Here is a 25,637-nt window from a genome sequence, read left to right on the forward strand (position 1 = left end):
TTGGATTAAACTCAATTGGGTTTGAATCCTAGTAGTATCAATCCAGCGAACACGATTATTAAATGGGTTGGGTCCCGATTAGAGGCATCAATCCGCTTAATCTATTTTGATAAACTTAATTATTTTATTATTAACGTGTAATTTTAAATATATCAATAATTATTTAAGAATTTTTTAAAATTTTTGTTGATAAAACTTAATTTATGTTTTATGATAGTTAATTTAAGTTAGATGTAACTTATTTTTTTCAATAAAGAATAGAAGTCAAGTTATATATGGGTTGGGTTTAATTTTAAGCTTTAGACACAATTATTAAATGAGTCAAGTTTGTGTTCCGTAAATTTTCATTACACATCACCTCAAACAAACACGACACCCATTGCCGCCACCACTCCTACTCCCAACCTTGTTCTTTAACTTAATAGTTACAACTTGAGTTGGACTAACCTGACTAACATATTCAAACACTCACCCTTACTAACACTTCTAGATGTGCCATGTGGAGGTAACACTTCGAGGTGTGCCATGTAGAGATGAAGTGTTATAGTTGGCATTCCTAGAAGTGCTAATTAGGGTAGGGAGCCTGATTGCATTGATCAGATAAGAGTTTTTTCTTAGAAAATCTGCCTTAATAAATCATTTACTTTTTAATGTCTAGATTATCCTTCTTGATTAAGTACAAACTATAAAAGGCTAATTATAGAGTCCAATGGTGTTGGATAAAAAAATGTTCACCACCACTAAAATATTACTTGCTGTTATCTTAAACAGTCGTGTTGGAGTGACCTCAGTGGAGGACACCTAGACATGGTTACGCGCACATGTCCGTAGATGCATTTTACTCGTATCTCAGAGAAAACGCATCTAAGAACATGCACGAGCCACCACGTCAAGATGTCCCCGTGTGTCCCCTACTAAGGTCACTTCAGCATTAAACCTGAAAATCATGGTAAGTTTCCTTGCTTCTTTTTTTTCTTTTTTTTTTTTAAATCTTTGTTTCTTTTAATTGTGGCACTTTAAAACAACAAAATAGATGCCAACATGGTTATATCCAACATAATTTTACTTTTTAAAAAACTATTTAGAGATATATTCCTTTCGAAAATGTATATTTTTTTTAAAATGGAAAAAAGAATTGCAATATTTTTTCGTATTTTTATTTGTACATTGAGAAAAAGGGTAGGGAAACTCATCATGATTTTAGATTTTATCCACAAAAAACTGTACTTCAGCCCATTGCAAATGAAAGATGTTTTTATCTTTTTCAAAAATAAGCAATATTGTAAGAGAGATTTTATTGCCACACCAACTTCTGCTCAGATCATCCAATTCATATGAAATCATCAAAGAATCAACCCACATCTAGAGGTGCTCTTAGTAAAAGTTGGTCTGGCAATAGAAGCTCTCTATTTTAATGGTATTGAATATTTTATGTTCAAAATTGTTGGACAATATACATTTCCATAAACAGAGCAAGTGAAAACTAAGTAGAAAACACCAAGGTTTGAAAAGGGCTCAACTTTGGATCAACTCCATTTTGGATCTGTAATGCGCAATTTTCGAAAACTATGCATGTTCTGCTCTAAGATGATAAATTGGAATCAGGGATCCTTCATCCAAGCAATGACTTACTCTGATGTTCAAGTCGTGACCACACAGAAGACACAACCAATCCACAAATTAATAAAGCCCAAAAGACCAAAACAAACACTAAATACGCCCAATGATGAAAGGATATCATCGAAGTCCCTAAGATTTATATTTTGGATTCGATCAAATCTATATTTAGATTATCAAAAAAATGCTACGAAATTACCTAGTTTGAGTATCATAGAGTATTTCTTGTGGATATCAGATCAATGAGAAATTCAATGCTAAAATGGTTTTTATCGAATGCTATTTTTTTATGAAAATAATTTAGAATTTTTTTTATTATATATATTTTATTAATAAGGGTCTGATTGAAATTCAACCAATTTTGGCAAATTTACTGTCCAGTCATTCATAAATTCATTCTTAAAACAGTGTTAAACACATGACCATCATCGTGACCCATAAATCTTATTACAAGGCTTAGGATTGATTTAACAAATTTGGTACACTTTTCTTGTGCTACATTATTATAGAAGGGTCCCGTTCAGCAACAAATATTTTGGCAAAACATTTTTCAAAACATGGGTTTGAGGTTTTGGAATGAGCTGATTTTTGATGAAGATGCTCTCTAAGTTGAGGAGATCATCCTCACCAAAAACCAGCCCATTCCAAAACTACTAACCCAGTTTACATCTTGAAAAATCGTGGACCGTCCATTTTTTGTAAACCATTTTTGATGGGGTTAGAAGTTTTGGAATGGGCTGATTTTTGATGATGATGATCTGCTCACCGTAGAGATCATCCTCACCAAAAATCAGCCCATTCCAAAACCTCTAACCCATGTTTTGAAAAATGTTTTGCCAAAATGTTTGTTGCTGAACATTTCCCATTATAGAATGCTGAGTTCTTCTAAGACAATCTCTCGTTGATTGGTTGTCAATAAGTCATCGTGAATGAGTGTGAAACAAGATTTTGATTGTTCAGATTTGTCCACAGATCTTATAAGGTCCTTGGGAACTACTAAATCCTTTGCTATGGATGCGGATCATAGGAATCCAGAAAGAAAGATCAATGAACAGATGAAGACGTCGACAATGGTCACTACAAACACTTCCACCATCCACTATGTTCATCGCTTTTACAATTTATAGAAAACTGAATTTGTCTAAAAATACTCTAATTGAGACTTCTAAACATTTTTTTTTCTAAGCAAGCAGGAATTAGTGGTTAATGGAGGTGAAGATGGGTTCAATGGGATTTGAACAAAGGTCATGGGATCAACTCTCCTCAAACCTTTACCATGGGGTACCTTCAGAGACTTGTAAATATTGTTGTTAACATGTATATGTATTTAAACTACAATAATCTCCTATATCTTTGTACAAATTTTTTTTAACTATCAATAATGATTTTAATCATTTAATAAAATATTATATTATTTCAACCAGTTAAAGCATCCTCATGCCTTCATCCTCTAGCCAAAACCCCTTGATTTCGCTCCAAAACACTTGTATCTTCAACCTTGTGTGCATGTGCGTGTGAATGTATGGTAAGATATAACTTGTTTCAAGGCCTTTTAACAAATCAGTATGTGATCAGATGGTCTAGAATTGACCAAACATTGACCGTGATGTGCCACAAAATATGATCCCAAAAGTACAAGCCATAAGAAATTTAAATATTTTTACCTTTATCCCATTAAAGAGTTTCTAGTAGCATTCAGTCCCACATGCATCAAATGGCTTAATCAAAGATGTTGCTATCACCTGGAATGGGTCTTCTGCCAACAAGGCCCCATAAGATGCATTTGTAAACCTTCTCTTGAAATCTAGATCTACATACCACAAATGCGCAAAAAAATTAAAATCAAAATCACAACCAGACAAATAACATTTCCTCAAAAGGTTGAAAATGTCTGATCGAAAATCAATGATAGAAGAGAAAGAGTGAAACTTTGGGAATGAGTTCTGCTGTTTGGTTGTTATTGTTCATGTAAATTAACTACAACACAAGGGCATGGAAAATAAAAAGGGTTGTTAAGAACCACCTGTTTTTCTGTTATAGTGATTGAGAATACATGTAATCATCCACCAACTTCTTTGCCCATGCTACCTGCTTTTAAACCAAATTTGACACACAAATGAGGACCTTCAAAACAAAATAGTAGAAACAATGTATATGTCAATCTGCAGTGCCAACCATTGTCTTTGGTGGGTGCCACTCTAGAAAGAATCCATTATTTCTTCAGAGATACACATATCTGATTCTCTTAGCATACAAATTGTGGCCTTTTCCTTCCTCCCCGGCCGTACGACCTCTGTTTTTTTTTCCCCCTCTTCATCTCCTTATAAACAAGCGTTGTTAAATCAAGCTATCGGTACACTTTCCAAATGTAACTCTTACTCTCTGACTAAATTGGGTTGGGAGTCATACTCCCAATTGTATTTCCTTGTAAAGAAGACTTTTTTTTTTATAAGTATAAATTCTATTAATGAAGAAAAAGGAGAGAGGAGGCTGAGATAGCCCCCCATACATCAAAGCAAAAAACAACAAGAAAGAAAAGCAATACAAAAAAAACAAAGTCGACATGAATCTAAGGATCACATAAAACGTCCCAATTAAACACAAAATCTTGAAAACAAACTCCATCAAAGTCCTTACTCATCTTAGACCAAAGAAACAGTAACCCCAAAATCTCTAAGATCACTTTGTGAGATGAGCTCTCCTTACTTTGGAATACTCTGTTATTGCGCTCTCCTTGTAAAGAAGACTTGCAATATATTTTCTTTTTTTTACTTTATCAATTGCGCCACATGAATGTCCTGGCTGGAAAAAATGCACGTCTGACCCTGGGACACACCAATTATCCTTGGGATCTACACTTGGGTTCCTCATACATCTAAACGTGCCACGTGTCTGACATTAGGAAAAACCCCATTTTTTCCCTCACAGTATTGATTTCAAATCTAAGATACACTCCAAAACCAAGTCTTAACAATCACCAGTTTCGACTTAATAGAGCTTTACCTGTTGAGCACCACCACTAAAGTGAATTTGCCTCTGGTCTTGTTCACCCCTCGCACCATAAACCTGAAAAAACATGAGAAAATGAAATAGATAACACGGGTAAATTTGTTCCATATTGAGGTTAAACAAATGGGATCTAGCTGAGTTGGTTAGACACAAGAAACAGAGACTTTGCAACTGAGCTAGTTGTTAACATTGTGCTGTCATTGGGAATATAACGTTTGTTTCAAAGGAGAAGCATATAATGTGGTCAGTGAAATCCTTGCTAGATCAGACAATTAGAAGTGGTGATAGACTAACCTAATCAATAACTTGCTTTCATTGCTCTTGGGATTTGAACAACTTTTTTTTTTGAACAGTCCTAGGAGTGGTAGTTCTGTGGCTCATAGTCTTGCAAAATGGACTGTTGAAAAAGGTAAAGATGGGAACAGATAAGGCTGTCAAAGTACATTTGTTTTGTGAAGATGATCTCCATCGTGAAGAGAATCCTCACAAAAACCAGCCCCTGACTCATTTCCATAGGGTGGTCCATATGAGTATCACGCCTAGGGTCCCTAGACAAAGTATTGGCCCGTTTCAATTATCCTAACCATACCATCCGTAAGTGGTGAATTTCTGGGTATGCCTACCTGAAATGCCTGCCTCATGCTACATCTGGCATACCATGAGGAGGAATACCGTGAGGACATCTGGCATCTTTTGCCACGCATCCTGGCGGACTAATAAATCTTTTACCATACACATGAGTAGATGAACAGTGCCATGACACCTGGTGTCCCTGGCCACGTATGAGGTATGCCAATGCCATAGAAGCATTGAATGTTCTAATACCTTCCAAGATACCCACGTCACATGAGAGGCACACCCTAGAGGGCGATTGGGTAAGCACCAATAAGAGCAGGCGATATGCAAGGCCCTGATAGGAGCACAAGGAATAATTGAAACAATGATCGAAGGTGCTAGAGGCTATACATGCCCATGGGTTATGGCAGAGAAAGGAACAGACGGTAGAGATCAGAGACCTTATCCACAAAAAGAAATTATTTGTATTTTGACCCAATACACCATCTAACCCGATATATTCTTTTGAACACTCGGAAAAAAGCATGCCAGACAACCAAGAATTGAGCCTATCTGTCAAATTGTACATTCATTAGGTCAGGCAGATCGCAAGAATTTTTTTCTCCGCGATCCAGTAAATAGTGGTCCCAGAAACCCAGGTTTTGTGTCCATCATCTAGCTCAGCAACTATTGCTTTTGGTCTCTACTTCAGTTTAGCGATCGATTACAACAGCGTTTGGCATCTTGGGCATGATAAAAAAATGATCATGTAACAGCGTTCTAACAAACACATACCTTTATTGTTGCTCCAGACTCAGATCTGATCTTGGAAATGTTGGAGCCAGACTTGCCAATCAAGCCACCAACCAATGCCTCTGGAATCGTCATCTCCAAGGTTACATAATCAGCTGCAAGATTGGGTGTCCTAAAGATGATGTCGTTATTACACGAAAGATTATGATCTGGTGCAGCACTTGCAGAATGATGCAAACAGATGGTAGAACTAATTTAATCTGAATAACATTGAATAACCTGAAGTTGTGGCCAGATATGATTGGTTCGAACAATTTGAATTAAAATTGCATGTCGCTCTGACGGAAGTTACTTTTCGGGGTGCGTTCTCCCTACATAATAAGAAAAATAATGTTAGGAGAAAGAAAGAACACAAGGAGCATGCAGACGGACGATTAGTCAATAAAGAAGAATTGTGGCATTGGACCTTAGTTGACATCCAATTTCCTCCAAGGCTTTCAGTACAACAGAGATATCACCGGATATCTGAGTTTAGCATGCAAAAAGATCATGTTGTAAGTAAGCTAAGAAAGAACAAGGGACCAAAATTCTCGAAAGAGAAAATTTTCAACAAATGCAGAAATTTCTAGAGACACATTTTCTTGGGATACTTAGATGTATTTTCCCATCTCGACCATTCGTTTGATGGAGAACCTCAACCAGCATTTGGGTGTGTGTTTTCCAACTTGGTCAACATTGTAGTTGGATCTTAACTTGTAGTTTCAAACACAACCCATATTTAAATGGATGTCATCTAAAAGATCTGAAACAGTTTAAAGATGTTTGGAATGCCTCAGATCTTATTTTGACCTGCTCCAGTTCAGGCCCTACCCATTGATTTCAGAGAGACCCATCTCAAGGTCCCTCGAAAGTAGTAAAAATTTCCAGCAATAATTCTATCTCCACACAACTGTTGGGCCCACTTTTCTTCTCAGTTTCTAGGTTAATAAAAAGAAGCGGAAAAGTATGGAAAGTTAAATACATTGAACCACAACAAAACTAGGACTATCAAACAGTTATCCCTACTTGATAACAGATTCGAAACACAATCTCACCTGAACCAGGCGATCAGATTCATGAGCAGATGCACAAATAGGCAACTGATTTTTTTCCATTATCACGATTGTGGCTCCAGATGAATGCCTTAATTTCTCAATATTCTCACCAGACTTCCCAATTAGACAACCTGCTTGGGACCCTGCAATTAAAAGTCGGATCATGTTGGTAGCCACATGTCCTACACCAACTTTTGAGGGCTCAACACATTCATCATTCTCCTGCTCAGGTAGAAGGAAGGAGACAGTTTATCATTGCATGATTTCATAGTAGAAAGTTAGACCCAAACAGCTTTATATGGTCCTTAACAAGCTATCACAATTTCTTTTATGGGATTCACCAAAGTTATTTAATAATAGTCGATCATGGAAACCGTCACCACTAAATACTAACAAGGTGTTAATACAAATGGTGAAAAGTCAATTCACCAAAGAATCTACTTTTCTCAACAAATGTGATGCTTTAGAACGCAACATTCAGTTTCCAACATTATAACTCAGATTTTTTGAGAACTAATAAAAGACAAAATATATGACATGTTTGATGTCCACCATCTTTTAGGAACTCTGCCCCCAATGGCATGACAGAATCCACTATATCATCATTCAATCAGTAAAACACATCTTGGATGGGATACAGCCCACAACTTGGCCAAACTGAATATTTGCAACTGCTTATTGGATGTACCATCTCCTTACCATTAACCTTGATATATTTATCTAACTTGAGCTTTAGTTTAAATTGAAATAACACGCTTACATTTTCACATGGAAGATCCCATGCACTAGACGGGGTAAGATCTTTGATGTAGGTTCTCATAATAAATTCCAATAACATTAAGATGGAAACTAATTGACACTTCTATGAAAGCCAAATTCATGTTCAACAAATACATAAACTTATTATAATTTCCGGTTCAATGTAATAAACCATCACCTTGAGAATAACCCCGGCTATATGATGAAGTGCATTCTCTGCATCAGAAATTTCGACATCATCATCTCTAGAACTTACAATTATTACTCGATCCTCGTGTCGCTGCAATCAATCAAGCAAAATCATAAATTCCACAACAAAATTTTGCAACAAAGTTTACCTTCCATCAATATCATTAGTTTGGAAAAGTAGTACAAATAATAAAAACAAAGTAATAATGATAATAATAATTAGGGAGCAGGGCGCATAACTATGCTTTCGAGGTGGAGAAGTTAAAAAGAAGCAAAACATTCCAGTTATTTCTTGATGCTCAATATGTTGTTCTGATATTTCAACGGAACATCTTTTCTGGGAATTCCTCATAGCAAAGTCGTTATGGACCCATTTTAGTAGGATATTCAGTGTTCCATTAGATTCTTTATCCTTGGTGCATACAATTTCCAATTGGTGCTCCGATTGTGGGAGAAATCAGTATGCCACCCTTCATGGATCTGCTCCCTGGATCATCGACTGGGACATATGGCTGCTTCATATTTCAGTTCAGTTTGAGGGTAGTGTATACAGTCATTCTTTGTTGATCTGGAAGGGTACATGTTGGCTCCAAGAAATTGATTCAGTTCAGTGCCCTAAAGTACTGCCGAAATTCTACAAGGCATGTACTATAATGTCTAACCAACCCCAATTAATAGATTCAAATCTCATCACATTAAATACTAGCTAGTTGGGAACCCTTAATGATACGATGGCTTAAGCTCAAACTGATGAAGCATGTTTGGGAAACCCTTGTGAGAAGGTGAAGGTGCAATTTTAAGAAACCATATAGGAGGTATGCTAGTGGGATTTCGCTCTTTCTTTGGGAGAAGTTCAAGAGTTATGACCGAGTTCCAATCTTTACTTGAAGGCATACGACTACTTCCAGGTTCTTGCACAAAGATTATAACTGAATCAGGCTCTTCTTTAGTGGTGAACACATTACAGGGATAGAGACAAAATTCCCCTGTTTTTGAAAAAGTCATAATTAATTCACAATTCTTTCAATCGACAATATAATCCCAGCTTACTTCCAAAGTCTTGAAAAATATATTTGTATATTATGTTTAATAATACATTTTTATGATATGAAATTTTGTTTAAAATATGAAATATACATTTTTATTTTATTTTTCCCAATTTTGCCGACTTTTTCCTTTTTTATTTTTTATTTTTCCCTTGCCGAATTATTCCTGAATCCCAACTTTGACACTATGCTACAGTGTGGTGAATTTTTATTTTATTTTTCCCAATTTTTCTGGCTTTTGCCATTTTTGTTTTTGAAATTTTCCCTTGCCGAATTATTCCTGAATCCCAACTTTGACACTATGCTACAGTGTGGTGAATTTTTATTTTATTTTTCCCAATTTTTCTGGCTTTTGCCATTTTTGTTTTTGAAATTTTCCCTTGCCGAATTATTCCTGAATCCCAACTTTGCACTATACTACAGTGGGTGATTACCCTTGGATGGTTGATTTCTAGACGAATAGCATCATGCAAAGGCTGAAATGTCTCAATTGGGTGGCTTGTCATGGATTTCAGGAAGGAAATAATATTGTAGACGCATTAGCATCCAAGGGTGATCTTTTGAAATCAAATGTGACCCCAATAGAAAGTGCGTATCTCGAAGTCAGATACATGTTCTAGACAAATATGTATCCCAAGGTGTCATTCTAGTGTGCATCTCGGGGTTAAAATATACACATTCCATCCCATATGCCACATGGTATGATTGACTAAGTAAGATTGAATTAGAGTTTATTCAATTAGAGAAAGGAATCTCATCTATCTTATTCATCTCTTACCTTCTCTCTGGTTCATCACAAGATTAAAATATACAGTTATACACATTCCGTCCCATATGCCACATGGTATGATTGACTAACAAAGATTTGAATTAAAGTTTATTCAATTAGAGAGAGGAATCATATCTTCTCTCTGGTTCAGAGATCGGGGGGAAAAAATACCGTCTTGGCCGATGTAAGCGAGGCGTCCCGTCGTCTCTCATAGCACATGTTTTCATAAAATTCTTAGGGGTTTCCTATCAAAATCGAGATTTTTCTCAGCAAGTTTTGTTCAATGGGCCATGTGAGCATTGTCCTTAGTTTAAAGCTTAAAATAGTCTCTAATTTACATAACTGATTCTCTAATTTCACGTATTCTACTTCAAACAATCAAATTAACTAACTAAAAATGCCCTAATTTCCCTTCTAATCGTAGAAACAAAATTCACAACTGAAGGAAGAATTTGACGACTCAATGTGACTGCATCTGCAATCTTTTGCCAATTAGAGAAAGGAATCTCATCTATCTAATTAATCTCTTATCTTCTCTCTGGTTCAAAGATCGAGGAACTTGTCCGAGATAACTGAGATGTCTAGTCTCTGGTAACTCATGGTTTCACAAAATTCTTAGGGTTTTCCGATCAAAATCGAGACTTTCCTCAGTATTTCTTGTTCAATGGGAAAAGTGAGCAATGTTCTTAGTTTAAAGCTTAAATTAGTCTCTGATTTACCTAACCTATCCCCTAATTTCACAAATTCTACTTCAAATAATCAAATAAACACCCTAAAAATGACCTAATTACGCTTCTAATCACAGAAACAAAATACATAAATGAATTTAAATTTTGGCGACTCACAGCGACTGCATCTGCGATCTTTATTGTAGCTCTGGTTTCTTCTCTGATCTTTTGGATCCGATTCCCTCCTTTGCCAATAACTCTCCCGATCTGCCTCGAAGGAACAACGATCCTGAACAAAACATCGTGAGATCCAGCCCTCCGCTTTGGAGATTGGACATCTTCGAGGTCTCGATCGTCTCCAGGATCAGAATCTCCATTACGGAGACGTTTCACACCTCTCTCCTTCTCTGCTTCTTCTATAACAGTAGAGGAGTTTCTCTGCTCTTCTTTTTCTTCTGGCATTTGCAGCAGAGTCAAAGAAACAGAGAAGACACGATCACGAAATCAGGGTTTAACACTAATGTTGGCGTCCGTCTATTTGCACACACCGAAATCGCCAATTACACCCACTTAAGTGACTTTTGTATAAAAACCAAATTACCATTTTACCCAATCAATATTACTTATTGCAGACACCATTACTTATCGAATAAAAAACCCACTGCTTATTCTTCTTTCTTCCATCCTCCTTCTCTTCTTCATATGCATCTCCTTCTAAATTTTGTGAGAGGTTGAATCAATGAAGATTAGGTTTTGAGTTTTTTTTTTCTTTCAATTTATCTTATTTCTTAAAAAAAAATTACTTTTTTGCATTTAATTATTATGAAAATGAAAAAAATCACTATTAAAACCTTAAAACATCGATTTTGAATCAAAGAACTCGAAGATTTTTTGACAAATTTTGTTCGATAAGTTCAAACATAATTTATTTTAGCAAATTTGGTAAATACCTATCGAATATTATCAAACAGATTTGGCACTTATCGAACATTACAAAACTAATTCAGTGGTTCCTATTAAATTTTACAAAATAGATTCGAGATCGAACAGAACTTTCTCATATAAATGACTTTGATTCAATTGGAAGTGTTAGGATAAGAAAAATAAATAAGATCAAAATTTAAAATTTGCACTGAAGTCTTTTTAGAAGCAAAGAAGAAGAAGAATTGTTTGATACCTTTAAGTGAAATAAGCAATTTAAGTTAAAAGTACATTTATTAGGTGTGTACAATTAGGTATTTTAAAGTTAAAGTGGGTTTCGTAAGTAAGTGAGTACAATTGGTCATTTTTGTGTATGCAAATAGATTGATATTTAATATAGATGGAACAGTTTTGGGTCAGATTCTATTAGATCCGATAAAGTGTTATATGGATCCGAAGATAATTATTTGATTGGATCCATTTCAACATTTGTGTCCAAAGTCAAACATAACGAGTTTAAAATTTTAAAAGAGAGCTGCAATTGGCACCTCGACTTTTACTAATTACATCCCAATTTCTTAAATTATTTATCACCCTTAATAAAAGATTAAAACACACCATTCAAATACTAGAAGAGCTTGGATCAAGTTATTACCTCAACATTACAACACATTCAAACAACTTGTTAATAATTCCCATATAAAATCTTAAATCTAACAAATAAATATCTAGAGAGAGAGAGTTTCTATTTGCACTCCAACTTTTACTTATTCTCAATAATGAACTTATTTTTTGAGAATTTTTTTCAAAACGTGCACAACTTATGTCCAAATTCCGATTTTAATACATTGTTCATTTTAATTCCCAAAACATGCATTTCAAGTGAAGTCGTCACTTTTAAAATCAATGAATTCATAGATATTAAAAGTGACGAACTCAAAAGTTTAGAGGTTATAAAAATGACAAATGCATGACTGCGTCACCTTGTGGCACTCATAATCATATGATTAAATGCAACAAGGATGTAGAGTACAAAATCCGAAGGATTTTTTTTTCAAGAGTTATTTTTTACCATTAAATTTTAATTTTAAATTTGAGAGTTTAGTGGGCATCTTTTTTTTTATATATATGAATATCTAAACTTAGTCTGCATGGACACACGAGTCATCCCTTCCAAAATGCTAAGTGTATTCAAGTCAAAAATATATATATATTTTTAGCATGAGATTTTCCATGAAATGAGAGGACTATGATGTTGGATTGTCAATGAGGTAATCTATGTGGGCCCACGATCGATTTTTTTTTTTTTTTTTTTTAATATGAGAATTTCCATGAAATGAGAGTTGAACCCAACGACCCTCGGTAATTTAGAGGCTTGTTCGACTCCAAGGTACAAACAGATTCTTTTTGTAATCTATTTTGAATGTGTAAGCAACCCTTAATAATTTAGTCAGGCTAGTTTGATCCAACTTTTTCTTATTAGTTATTACATTTAAATATTTAAACACGAATAATGCTGACATGACCTCAGGTTGGATCCTCATATCCCACTTCTTAAAGTGAACCATATATACTTTCATTGGGATACGAGTAAAAATATCTATGATTCCTATCCACTTTCATGTCAAGAAGTGTGATACGAGGTTCCAGCTTGAGGTTACTCCAACATGACTCTTTAAACATGGGATTTATTGCGTCATGCTGGGGGTGACATGGGATTTATTGCAATTCTCACATTTCTGATGTGAGGTGCGTACATAATCGTAAATGTGTTTCCTCGAGATATTTGTAAAAAGCATTTATGATTATGTATGCACCTCCACATCAGAAATGTGAGAATCACAATAAATCCACTGTCACTCGAGCATTAGTGTTCAAATATTACAAAGAGTCATGCTAGGGTGACACACGGGGGACACATTTGACATGGTGGCGCACACATAACCGTCGATGCTTTTTTGTGAGATACGAGTAAAAAGCATCCATGATTATGCGCCTGCCACCCAAATGTATCCCCCTTTGTATCACTCCAACATTACTCTATTACAAAAGAATGATGATTTTATAACTAGAAAGTCTTTACTTGGTCAATACTCAGTTGACGTGGTATAGACACAAAACCATACATCCTTTTTCCTTAGGATACACAACAATAAATCTTTTATGTGGATGTGCAATTATGTATCTCAAGGAAAAAATATCTATGATTATGTGTCCATGGCTAGTGAGCAGAGTATTGACCGATGAAGACTTTCTAGTTAGAAAATCATTATTCATTACAAAAATATGGCTCAAATTATAAACTCAACATTATAACATTCTTTCAATTATGATTAGGCTCATATAAAATCCTAAACTCCTATTGGCACCCTAATTTTTACTTATTTTCAATTATTCACGTATGTAAAAAGTGAAAATTGGGGTGCCAATAACCATTTTATTTTATTCAACCGTGCTAAACTAACTATAAAAAAAATATTTAATTACACTAATTGACGTGAAATGCGTACAGATCATAGATATCTCGAGGAAAAATCTATGATTCTATCACTTTTGTGCACATCGCAAGTTAAGTTTTTGAGTCTTGATAATATGACTCATCAAGTGATATACTCAATCAATTTCGTGACGTGGATAATTTCTAGAACTGTAGATCTATACGTCTCAGGATACACAACTCTATCGGGATACATTTTTTATATATGGGGAAGTGCAATTGTGTATCTTGAGATGTAAGGATCGGCTCTCTAACTTATCTACGCCAGGAAGTCGATTGAGTATGCCACCTAATGAGTCATATCACACTTTTTTTTTTTGTTGAGTCGTAATAATCGACTATCCCACTTGGCACACTCAATCGACTCTCTTGAGTGACAAGTTCGGAATCATAGATTTGTATGTCTCAAGATATATGATTCTCTCGGGATACACATTTTTATGGGGAACATATCGATGAACAGTTCCCAAACCGGTCACCTTAGGAGAGTCGATTGAGTGTGCCACGTGGGTTAGTCACATTGTCACGATTTTTTTTAAAATTAATTCTAGTTTGTCAACATTCTTTAACAGTCCTAGTTCGAGAGTAATTAAGTCTCTTAAGCTATCTCACAAAATGGATTCAGAGTTCTTCTCTAATAAGGCCCGCAAGTAAGATATTAATATCTCTTCTTTTTTAGTGAATTAGGTTGAAGTAGTCTCTGAAACTTCCATGGCAGACGCACCATTCAAAGCCCGCCACCAACTTCACAATTTATCGTTTCCATCAAATAGGGGGAAAACTCGAAAACTCGAAGACTCTTACGTACATAGAACATCCAAATCGCTCAATCAAAGTTCCTCAACTTCAAAAGCTGAACCAAACCACGATTCTCTATCGAAGAACGTTACAGAATCAGAAAATCAGAAAAACTCGATCCCTCCTTGTTCATCCGTTTCTGTGACAGAGAAATCATTGAAGAGTCTAACGATGTCGAAAGGAGAAACCATAGTTGAAGAAACTAGGCCAAAGATCATACTCCGTTACCGTACGAAGAAATTGGGAGATGTGATGTGCAAGAAAGAAGAATCTTCTGTTGTCGCCGAAGATCATAAAGTAGAAGTAGGAGAAAAAGAATCTGAATCGAAGCCTTGGAATCTTAGATCAAAGTCGACGCAGAAAAATAAGTTTTCGATCGCACTTTCACGTGAGGAGATTGAAAATGATTTCTTCATGATTGGATCTAAACTACCTCTGGAGCCAAAGAAGAGACCGAAGAATATACAAAGACAAATCGAGGTAAGAATAGTATTGTTTGAGTTCGTTTCAATCTTTTTGGGTTTCTTATCATAATTCTTATAAGATCTCATGCCATATATTTGTTTTTTCAAATTTTGCAGAATTTTTATCCTGGTTTATCGTTTTCTAGGATCACCACTAATTTATACAAATCTCCTTATGCTTCTTCAAAGGTAAAATTCAACTTTGATCTTCTTTATTTTAATTTTTTATAACTAAAAGTATATATTTCATCTATGGAGCTATAAATCTGAATGTGATCATCACTATTTGCAGAAGCAGACCTAACCACAATGATCTTCATTTTTATGAATGCTTGTTGAGACTTGGGAGTTATTACGGAAGAATATCCATAAATAGAAAGGAAGTGAACCTAAGATGTCTATTTATTTATTTTTGTTTTTTGCTTTAGTTTGTAATCTATTTTTGTTCGTAACCAGAGAGATAGTAAGGTGCTGTTTGTTAAACTGAAAAAAATAAGTACTGAATAACATTAAGCGCTGAAACTTATGAGCGCTGAATTTAAGTGCTGAAAAAGTTATTTGTTTAGATGCAGAATCATATTTATTATACATTGCTGAAATTGATAAATTATCTTTTTTATCCTTACAATTATATTATATATTGTTTGCATGTTTTTTTTTTTTTTGGTTGATAAATAGCATTATATTCATGAATCAAAACCAAATCGGTCGAGATGACCAAACTGGGAAAACCTTACAAGATAGAACTACTCACGAGCAAAACAACAAATCCCATCTCACCTAAACACAAAGTCTTCAAAAAATAAACCCTAAGTTCCTTAAAAACTTTGGATCAACAAAAAATAAAACCTAAGATAGACATAATTATTTGTTGACGATCTTTCTGCTTCCCCTCAAAAATGCGTCTATTCCTTTCAATTCACACCCCCCAACAAATTGCGGAGGGCATAAGGTTCCACAAGATAGACATAATTGTTTGCATGTTTCAAATGTCTATTTCTTATTAAATACAATCAAATATATTATTTCTTACAAAATTAAAATACAATTCATTTTTAAATAATAAGTAACACTCGAAATTTCAATTTATAAATAACAATTTTTATTTATAAAAGCCCACAAATTTCAAATTAAAAACAATAATGTCATACAAGTCACCAAAATTTGAAATCAACATTGAAAGAACTTAATTTGGGATAAATAATTTTCTATGGAAATGAAGGATGTGTAATTATAAAAGCACCCTACGAATTAATAAGAGCAACCCACACCATAGCTAATTTTTTTTGTCTTATATGGGTTAAAGTTTTTGGAATGAATCAACTTTTGGTGAGGATGATCTATATGGTCTAGAAATCATACTCACCAAAAATCAGCCTATTCTTAAACTTCTAACCATGTCAAAACTAGTTTTCAAAAAAAAAAAAAATGGACGATTGTAATTTTTGAACTTGTTTTGATGGGGTTAGAAGTTTTGTGATGGGCTGATTTTTGGTGAGAATGATCTCCTCATTGTATAGATCATCCTCACCAAAAAGCAACTCATTTCAAAACTTTTAACCCATGTAAGACAAAACAATTTGGTCATGGTGAGGGTTTATTAATTTGTGGGGTGTTTATATACTTATCCATGTGATATAAGAGGTAATATCCTTTTAAGTATAAGAGCATACTTGTCCATGCCCACAAAACGAAGGGTATACTTGTCCGTATTGAAAAAAACGAAGTGCTTACCGCTTCAACACTTTTTTCAGCATAAAAATAGTGCTAAATTTTTTTTTACTTATTTTCAACAATAAGCACTGAAAATATGGAGTAAACAAACGCACTATTTTAACAAAAAGTGCTGAATTTTTTTTCAGCAATAAGCATTGAAAAATAGCTCATACAAACACCACCTAAGTTGTTATTCTTGTTATATGAGTAGTCTCTCGATTAATTATTTAATTTATTAGATTATTTGTTCCTTTGAGGAGTAGTACTTAGAAAATTCTTTTGTAAAAGGGCTACCAATCGCATCATTTTGACGATTCATGGGCGAAGAATGGGCATGGGACTTTGGATTTCAAAGAGGCCTCAATGATTTGGATTTTGAAGAAGTTGGTAGATTAGTTGATGACGCTTCGTGTATCGAATTACGTATGGGAAGAGAAGATGAGAGAGTGTGGATAGCAAGCACGGATGGAAGGATTTTTAGTGCATTTCTTTTATCACTCCTTGTGTAATAATGGAGATATTTCCTTACCTCGTGTTTCAATTGGGGGTCCAAAAGTGACAAGGAAAGTTGTTTTTTTTCACATGGATAGCATCTTTAAGAAGGATTCAAACGGTGGATTTTTTTATGCAGTGTGATTTGTGCAGTGAGAGTTGTTGTGTGTTATGTATGGATAATGAAGAATCATCGGATCACTTTCTTCTTCACTGCAAGTTCACGCATGGAATTTGGGCTTATTTTTTAAAGTTGTATGGAGTATTAACTTGTTTACCTAAAATAATAAGGGATCTCTTCACTTGTTGGTCGTCAATTGGGTACTCGTTTGATAACACAAAGAGGCTGCTATGGAGTATTACACCATTCACAATCTATTGAGAAGTGTGGTTTGAGAGCAATAGACGTATCTTTGAGGGGAAACATAAAGATTGCACAGATACGATTATATTTATTTTGGATCTTATTTTTTGTTAGTTTAAAGTCTATAAGGAATTTAGGGGTTTTTTTTCAAGGATTTTATTTATAATTGGGATGGGATTTGTTGTCTTTCTCGTGAGTAGCGTCTTTTTGTAAGGTCTTGTTAGGTTGGTCATCTTGACTGGCCTAGTTCTATTTTATGAATGAACTGCTATTTATAAAAATAAATAAAAAATTATTTTCTTGACATTAGATTAGAATAATGATTTTTTGATGCCCCACTCTGACATATGCTCCATGACGTAGCATGTACTAGTACCTTAGATGTTTTTCCTTAGGATATACAATTGCACTTATTTATGGAGATGTAGGTGGGTTAAGAAAATCACAACTCATTAGATTAATATAGAATAATGATGAATGCACATGGTAAATCATATGTGGTCTGTATGCGATTGGTGTGGCAAGGGCACAAAATCACAAATCTTTTTTCTTGTCTATCTAGACGAAAAAGATCTATGGTTCTATGCCCTTGTATGTCAATTGCCTACAGACCGCATATGATTTAGACTCATTAATATATTATGATTTAGTGTAAATTATGATGTTTTGTTTTGTATGTATCTTCTATCCTAATCCAAAATGGTTAGTTTTGTTTTAATTTCCAGTCTTTTCTATTGTGGGGAGTATTTATTGTAATAGAGTAAGAGAGACGGAGAGGGAGAGGGATGATGTATTGTGTACATAGATTTTAGGCTTGGGTGGCAATTGGTCATTTTGTATTTGTATCGTTTTGAGGTAAGGGTATTCTTAAAATTTACCTAACTTAAACCGACCCATTTAATAAATGTGTCAAATGCTTAAACTTGAATCTAACACATTTATTAAATAGGTAACTTGAATCGACCCATGTAACCCATTCAATAAAATTATAAACTTAACTCTTAAGCAAAAAAAAAAAAAAATTCATTTCTACTACAAAACAATAAAATACCATTAATGAAAATAAAGGCACACACAACCATAAACCAATATAAATTAATTATCACAAAATATAAATTAATTATTTTTCAAAAAAATATCAAAGTTTTTATAATTTTATCCTCTACATCCTTGTGGCATCAGATCATGTTTTTCTATACCACAAGGTGATGCACTCAAGAAACTTATTTTACTAACTTAATGAATAAAATATTTTTTCACACTTAAAAGCTTAACTCTTAATTATTAGAAAAATATCTTAAAACAATCCTTTATATTTTATAAAATTTGAAGAAAAAAATATTATGAAAAAGTTAAATTCTTGTAAAAAGATGGATAATTTTAAAAACTCTTAAATAATTATTGATATTTGAGATACCGCTTATGTTTCATGTTTTAAAACATGTTAATGACACAAAGACCCCTACTTTATCAAGTTTGTTGCATGAACAAACCTTACTTTGTGAATATGGCTAGCATGACTAACTTAGTTAGATTTCAAATCGTAATAAGGGTTTTTGGGCCACATGGATTATCAAATTGTCAGTCTAACATCACAACCTTCCTGATTTCATGGAAAAATTCAGATTCAAGATAATTGTTTTTTCAAAGTTCCAATTTTACTAAAATTCAATGATGAAAATTAACTTTTTAAAATTTAAAACTAAAATTCCCAATTTTAATACCAAACTCCTAGTTTAAAATTAAAATTCAATGATGAAAATTAACTTTTAATATTTTTTCCCAAAGTTCTTAGAAGTTTGTCCTTTTATAACCTTGTCACATCAAATCATGTTTTTGGATGTCACAAATTGATCCAGCTAAGATGATGGTTTTAAAATTTGTTTTGACGTCTCGTCTCACCCATGAACGAGATCGAGTTATCTCAAACGAGTTTTTCAATATGTTTGTGTCGTCTCGTTCGACAATGAGAAAAAAATGAGTTGTGATTTTAAATCTCATTCATTCGATATGTTTGAATTGTCTATCAGTCTGGTTGGTGGACGATACCGAGACGTATCAGATGAGTTTTCTTGGTCTCGGACAAGACTTAAAACCTTGGCTAGGATCCACTCCAAAGTATGTAAGTAATAAATTAACCTTATCAATTTGAATTGAATAATGATAAATTGACACTGTAAATAGTATGTGGTCGGTACGTGGTTGATGTGGCAAGGATAGGGAATCGTAGATCTTTTTTCCTTATGTATCCCAAGAAAAAATTGATGGTTCTGTGTCCTTGCCACGCCAATTGCGTATTGCTTGTTGCGTCAATTTATCACATCTCATTTGAATTTTACAACGTGAATCCCCACTTCTAGGTTTGGTGGGTAACAAACTTGATAAAATAAGGTTCCCTTAAAGTAATAGTTTCAAAACTCATCTGAAACCTCGTTCGAGATCGAGATGTATCATCCGAGTCGTCTCAGTGTCAGGTATGGACAAGTGGACAAGATGAACAAATCAATTTTTTGGACAATGTTTAAAATCCCAAGTTAATTTTTTTAATTTTTTCACGACATGTCTCAAACATATCAAAAAATTCGTCCGAAACAACTCAATATCTAGCATGGACAAAACGAGAAACGAAATCGAGTTTTAAAACCATGTACCGAGTTGTAAGAAAGAGTTTTTGTAATAACAATTAGGGTATATTTGATTGCACATGGAAAATAGGGTGGAAAATTAATTTTCATGGAAAATGATATTTTTCAAGTGTTTGATTGCATATGAAAATGAAAATTCATTTTTCACCTCAATTAAAAAGTCCACTAAAACATGGATTTCACTTTTCCACCCATATTTTCCATCCCTAATTCTTCCACACTCTTATCTTCTTTTTTCCCTACCACCACCACCACTATCACACTAACCTCGCCTTCGTTGTCGTTGTCATCATCATCTTCGGTCATCTTCTCTCTCTCTCTCTCTCTCTTTCCTTCTCCATTTCTCACCTCCGTCGTCACCACCACCACATTTTCCCCTCATCTTTCTCATTATTTTCTTCCTCACTTACCTTCGTCGCCACCGCCACCGCCACCGCCACCTTCATCACTATCATGTTTTCCCCTCTTCTTCCTCACTTACCTCCATCGCCACTGTCGCCCCCGCCACCACCACCACCACATCTTCCCCCCTCTCTTTCTCCTCATCTTCTACTTCCTTTCTCCCTCTGCTCCTTATTTTTCTTTTTTCTCATATAATTTTCCCATGATTTTATCTAAGTAAAATCAAATATTAGAATTTGATTTTTCAACCCCCTTTATATTTCATCACTATTTTCTCTTGAATTTTAAATTTCATGAAAAATCACTTTTCATACAATCAAACGTACCCTTCCTTGGAAGGTAGGTCAAAAGGTCAAAATCAGATGAGTTAACGAGTCAATTCGGTAGTGAGACGTAGTACCCAGTCTTAAAATCATGATTTAGTGGGTTGTCTCGTCCGGGTCTTGTCATCTCATCTCGTTGCGCAGCGAGACAAGACGAGAATATCGGATTTTAAAACCATGCTTGTCTCACAAGTTGCAAGCCACAGAACTCTCTCGCTCTCTCTGTTTCCTGCGTGCCAGCGCTGTTTTTCTGGTTTGTCTCTCTGAACTTAGAAGTTAGAAGACGATTACATAGAAATCTCTCCCTCGCTCTCTTCTGCGGAACGCTTCAAATCAATGGTGTATCGGACAATATCGGAAACCGTAACGTTACAGAGAAATTCTTCCATGGCGACTGCACCTGCACCACTGAAATCTCAACCACTCCACAATTTCTCGTTGCCTTTCTTGAAATGGGGGAAGAACCACACGAACACCAACCGAAGCCGAAAACTCACCCACACATCTCGAGAATCAGCAGGGCTCAATCACCGTTCCTCGTCTTCCGAACCTGAATCTGACGGTGGTTCTCAATCGAAGAAAGTTTCAGAATCAGAAAATCAGAAGTACCAGATCGGATCTCATAGTGCTAAGAACGTCTTCTCTTTCTCCCATTGTTCATCAAATCCTTCGAAAGAGGAATCACAGAAGAATCAAATCGTTTCGGAAAGAAAAATCGTAGACGAAGAAACCAGATCAAAGCTCTTAATCGATCTTCCTACAAGAAATGAGGATGGATTGGTGTTCAAGAACAAATCTCCAGTTGTTGGTACAGATGAAGTTGGAGGAGAGGAATTAGTGTTGAAGTCTTGGAATCTGAGACCAAGGAGAGCTGTAATCAAGAATTCGAATGAGATCAGAGGAGAAATTCAAGAGAATCTTTCCTGTATGCCTCAGAATTTCGAGAATCTTCCGAAATCGCTTCGGTTGAGAAATTTCGCAGAAGCACTGAATACAGAGGAGGAGAAGAAAAGGAAGTTTTCGATCTCACTCTCTCGTGAGGAGATTGAAGAGGATTTCTTCGTGTTAACTGGATCGAAACTACCTCGAAGACCGAAGAAGAGAGCCAAAAACATACAGAGACAATTGGATGTAAGGATCGTGTTTGATTTCGTTTCTGTCTCTTAACTTTCTTCTTTCATAAAATTTAATGTAGTTTTCTTCTTTTTTTTTTTGTGAATTTTTCAGAATATTTTTCCTGGTTTATGGTTGGCTGAGATCACTGCGGATTCATACAGAATTCCTGATGTTCCTTCAAAGGTAATTTATAATTTCTTGTTTTTCTTCTTTCTTCCTTTTTTGATTTTTTTATATTAATAATAAGTATTAGATCCACCGAGTTAGGATTCTGAATGTGTTCGTCCCTGCTTGCAGAGATAGATGTGAGGTGACAACAACGATCTATGATTCTTGGAGATTTCTGAATTGTTTTGGACATGTTCAGACCTCAATTTGAGGTATAATACATCGACGGTTAAAAGGAAAGGAAGTGAACATATATGATATAATACCTAATTTTTCAATTTTCTTGTTAGTTTGTAATCCGCGAGAATCATGGACAAAAGCTTTAAGCTTGTAGATACGAATGGACAGATCACAGATGGATGAATAGAGAGAATTTGTTCCTTTTTTACTTTAATGCACGGTTACTGGTTGTGTGATCTTGGAAAATTACTTTGCTTATTTATAGATTGATTCGATTATACTGTTTGCAGGCATCCCTACTTGATTGGGTGCAGAATTGAGAGTCTATGGTTAGTTTGCAGAACTTAAATCAGTTCAAGAAATACTATTGGAAGGACTGCAGCTTCCTTGCTCTGCAGGTTTAATTCTTGCATCCATTCGAGCGTCGCAATTGTTCAAGTAGAACACCTAATGAGGTTAAAGTATACATGTTAATTACATGTTTTACATTTACCTCTTTTTCGTACTAGATTTTATGATAAACATGATGTAGAACTCACTATGTCCAACATTGTGGGATCATTTTGTGATAATTATAGGTTTGAACCATGGTTAGGTTTGAGGAGGTTTTATTTTTGTTTCTAACTTCAATTATCTATATCATGGTATGTGTTCATTATATTTAAGGACCTGGTACTATATAGAACAATTTTAATATCCTGTTGTGTGATTCCTTTTATCATAAGGGTAGTGTTATAGGCACCCCAATTTTTCCTAAAGGACAACTCACACTATAACCAAATTGTTTTGTCTTATACGGGTTAAAGGTTTCAGAATGAGTTGATTATGGTGATGATGAAACTTCTAACCCCATCAAAACAAGTTGAAGAACTATAAATCGTCCATTCCAAAACTTTTAATCCATATAAGACAAAAAATTTGGCTATGGTGTGGTGCCCTTGGTAATAATTGGGGTGCCTTTAACTCTGCCCTTATCATAATAGTGTGAACTATGTTTAGGTTTGAGAAGGTTTTATTTTTTGTTGTTTCTAACATGAATTTTCTGTATCATGGCATGTCTTTGTTCATTCAATTTTAAGGACCTGGTACTGCATAGAACAATTTTAATATCCCTTACGATTCTCACAGTCCTACATGATTGGGTCCCCGAAGTTATTTGATCTTGCTAGACAGGCAACAATGCTTGACCGAAAATCAGTTCAAAGTGACTAAGCTCCCATTTTTATTTATTTATTTTTTCAATTCTTAGGGCTTTATTATTTTCCCTTGTTTTGTTTATGGCGTTATTGAATATTCGTTAGAAATCCCCGAATGTATCAACATAATTTCAGATTTTGCTTTAGTGTATCAAGCTCTATCTGAAAGCTCTCACAAATCCATATGGAGACCACATACGTTGGTCTTACCTGCACCTTTCCCCGATCTTAACCTACCCTCTGATTTTCCATTATAATTGATGGAAGAAAAACATAGTATAGCTCTTTGACTCTTGTGCTCACCATTGTAACAAGTTTGGATTATCTGAGGTGATGGATTTTTTGTGAAAAAATCAAGATTCTTAATAATGTTTCATATGATTTTGGAAGAAGATGAAGATGGGTTTTTATGGGAAGGTCAAGGTTGCAAAAAGGACCAATAAATCTTGAAGTGGAAAAACAGAAGAAGTACATGGAGAGGTGGAGTTTGGAGTTGGGAAAGATTTCAGGAAAAATAACAGTTGAAGTCCTTATGTGGTTGGGGTTGGGGGGGATCGGTTGGTCCCTTATTCTATGAATTTGAAGTATTTCCTTCATAGGTTCTTCACCACCCCAATTCTTCTCCCCAGCCAAAAACAGGAAATTTTAATAAACCTATGTCAAGCCTTCAAAAGGTACACCAAGCACTTTACTTCGGTTGTGGACATTCTCATGACCATTAAGATATTGAATACCTTCATTATCAAGAAATTGAACGAAGCAGGTTTTGAATCTTAAGGGCTCCTGAGAACTCCTTTTTACAGATAGGTCAGCCATCTTACTCATTCATATTCCTGTATATCACATTATCTCCAAATCCAACATCATCTTTAGGCATCAATCTGATTTGAGAGAATTTTCAATTTGACATCGTAACTGAAATTTCTCATCTCTTGTAAAACCAGGATCCACTGATTTAGAAATAATGACTACCAATGCCTCGAATCCTAATGGAGAGTAAAAGGATTAGCAGGTGCTCCACATCATTGTATTGGATCCTGGTCTTGCTTAGAGATCTAATTCGTCAAGATTTTATATTTTACTCTTCTTCTTCATGGCATATGTGACATTGGTCTTTTAATGATCTTCATGAAACAGGTCTAAAAGTGGTTTGCACCTCATCATTTGTGTGTTCTACTGGATCAGGGACTATCACATGTTCCTCAGTAGAATATTTTTTGTTTTGAAAAGTTCAATATTTTGTTTTCTCAGTGCATAAATGTTGAATTAACTCTTTTGACTTTTGACTTGGAAATTGTGTTCATGTTGAATTCCACGCCCAGAAATAAGTTGACCCAATCATCTATTTATTTAGCTTTCATTATTATCTTTTTATTGTCTTTTTATCTGAGGATTAGTTAAGAGTACCCATCTCTTGAAGATGCAACATTGTTCCCTCTTACTCTTCTGGGACTGTTGGAGTGAGTGAAGTGGAGATCAAATTTCTCCATCAACATCTCTCCTATTGTTAGAGCAGAAGCCTGGTTGCCTGCAAATAATTATTTCCCACGGGACACATCAAGGTGAGGATATATTCTTGTAGAAATTTTGAATATGACAGAGAGAGAGAGAGAGAGATGTATTGGTTACTTGGTTTTGATCTAGCAGTAATTTTATGTGCAATGTAAGATGATGAAATTTGAGGGTATTTGTTAAGAAAGTTACAAAAATCAAAGCAAAAATTTTCAAATCTCTTTTGACTTGGCCAAAAACCGGTTCAAGTGGGTAGATTTGAACAAAAAAAATATAATGAATGACCTGAAATCACTTAATTCGTTTGTCTGAATTCTGAAAAAAAAGAAGGAAGAATGTCATCATGACTTTTTATTTATTTATTTTATGAAGGGGTTGTTTAGA

General features: G+C 34.8%; 3 protein-coding genes across 5 annotated transcripts; 2 read left to right on the forward strand and 1 right to left on the reverse strand.

Moving 5' to 3' along the window:
• Positions 1 to 3,130: 3,130 nt before the first annotated feature.
• Positions 3,131 to 10,992, reverse strand: LOC147389348 (KH domain-containing protein At4g18375-like). 2 transcript variants are annotated; one of them, XM_086418641.1, is made up of 9 exons: positions 10,637 to 10,992; positions 7,966 to 8,067; positions 7,029 to 7,250; positions 6,401 to 6,459; positions 6,214 to 6,305; positions 5,977 to 6,089; positions 4,621 to 4,683; positions 3,641 to 3,708; positions 3,131 to 3,427 (listed from the first exon to the last, which is right to left on the reverse strand). In XM_086418641.1, the coding sequence occupies exons 1-8, from the start codon at positions 10,919 to 10,921 to the stop codon at positions 3,652 to 3,654; spliced, it is 993 nt and encodes a 330-aa protein (XP_086274767.1). In that variant the 5' UTR covers positions 10,922 to 10,992; the 3' UTR covers positions 3,131 to 3,427; positions 3,641 to 3,651. The 2 variants fall into 2 exon arrangements, with proteins under 2 accessions (XP_086274767.1, XP_086274768.1); XM_086418642.1 differs by having other exon boundaries at positions 3,641 to 3,705; positions 10,637 to 10,991.
• A 3,472-nt stretch (positions 10,993 to 14,464) lies between these two features.
• Positions 14,465 to 15,749, forward strand: LOC147389349 (uncharacterized). The gene is made up of 3 exons (XM_086419125.1): positions 14,465 to 15,155; positions 15,257 to 15,328; positions 15,432 to 15,749. The coding sequence occupies exons 1-3, from the start codon at positions 14,589 to 14,591 to the stop codon at positions 15,441 to 15,443; spliced, it is 651 nt and encodes a 216-aa protein (XP_086275251.1). The 5' UTR covers positions 14,465 to 14,588; the 3' UTR covers positions 15,444 to 15,749.
• A 5,506-nt stretch (positions 15,750 to 21,255) lies between these two features.
• On the forward strand, positions 21,256 to 23,146 carry LOC147389350 (uncharacterized). 2 transcript variants are annotated; one of them, XR_015170716.1, is made up of 4 exons: positions 21,256 to 22,212; positions 22,309 to 22,380; positions 22,495 to 22,577; positions 22,836 to 23,146. XR_015170716.1 is itself a non-coding variant. In XM_086418866.1 (3 exons), exons 1-3 carry the CDS (start codon positions 21,418 to 21,420, stop codon positions 22,498 to 22,500), a joined length of 873 nt encoding a protein of 290 aa, XP_086274992.1. In that variant the 5' UTR covers positions 21,256 to 21,417; the 3' UTR covers positions 22,501 to 22,759. The 2 variants fall into 2 exon arrangements, 1 of the variants encoding a protein (XP_086274992.1); XM_086418866.1 differs by lacking the exon at positions 22,836 to 23,146 and having other exon boundaries at positions 22,495 to 22,759.
• The last annotated feature ends 2,491 nt before the right edge of the window (positions 23,147 to 25,637 follow it).

Source organism: Akebia trifoliata, chromosome 12, assembly GCF_017979445.1.
Source record: "Akebia trifoliata isolate Shusen 1 chromosome 12, ASM1797944v1, whole genome shotgun sequence".
Taxonomy (NCBI): domain Eukaryota; kingdom Viridiplantae; phylum Streptophyta; class Magnoliopsida; order Ranunculales; family Lardizabalaceae; genus Akebia; species Akebia trifoliata.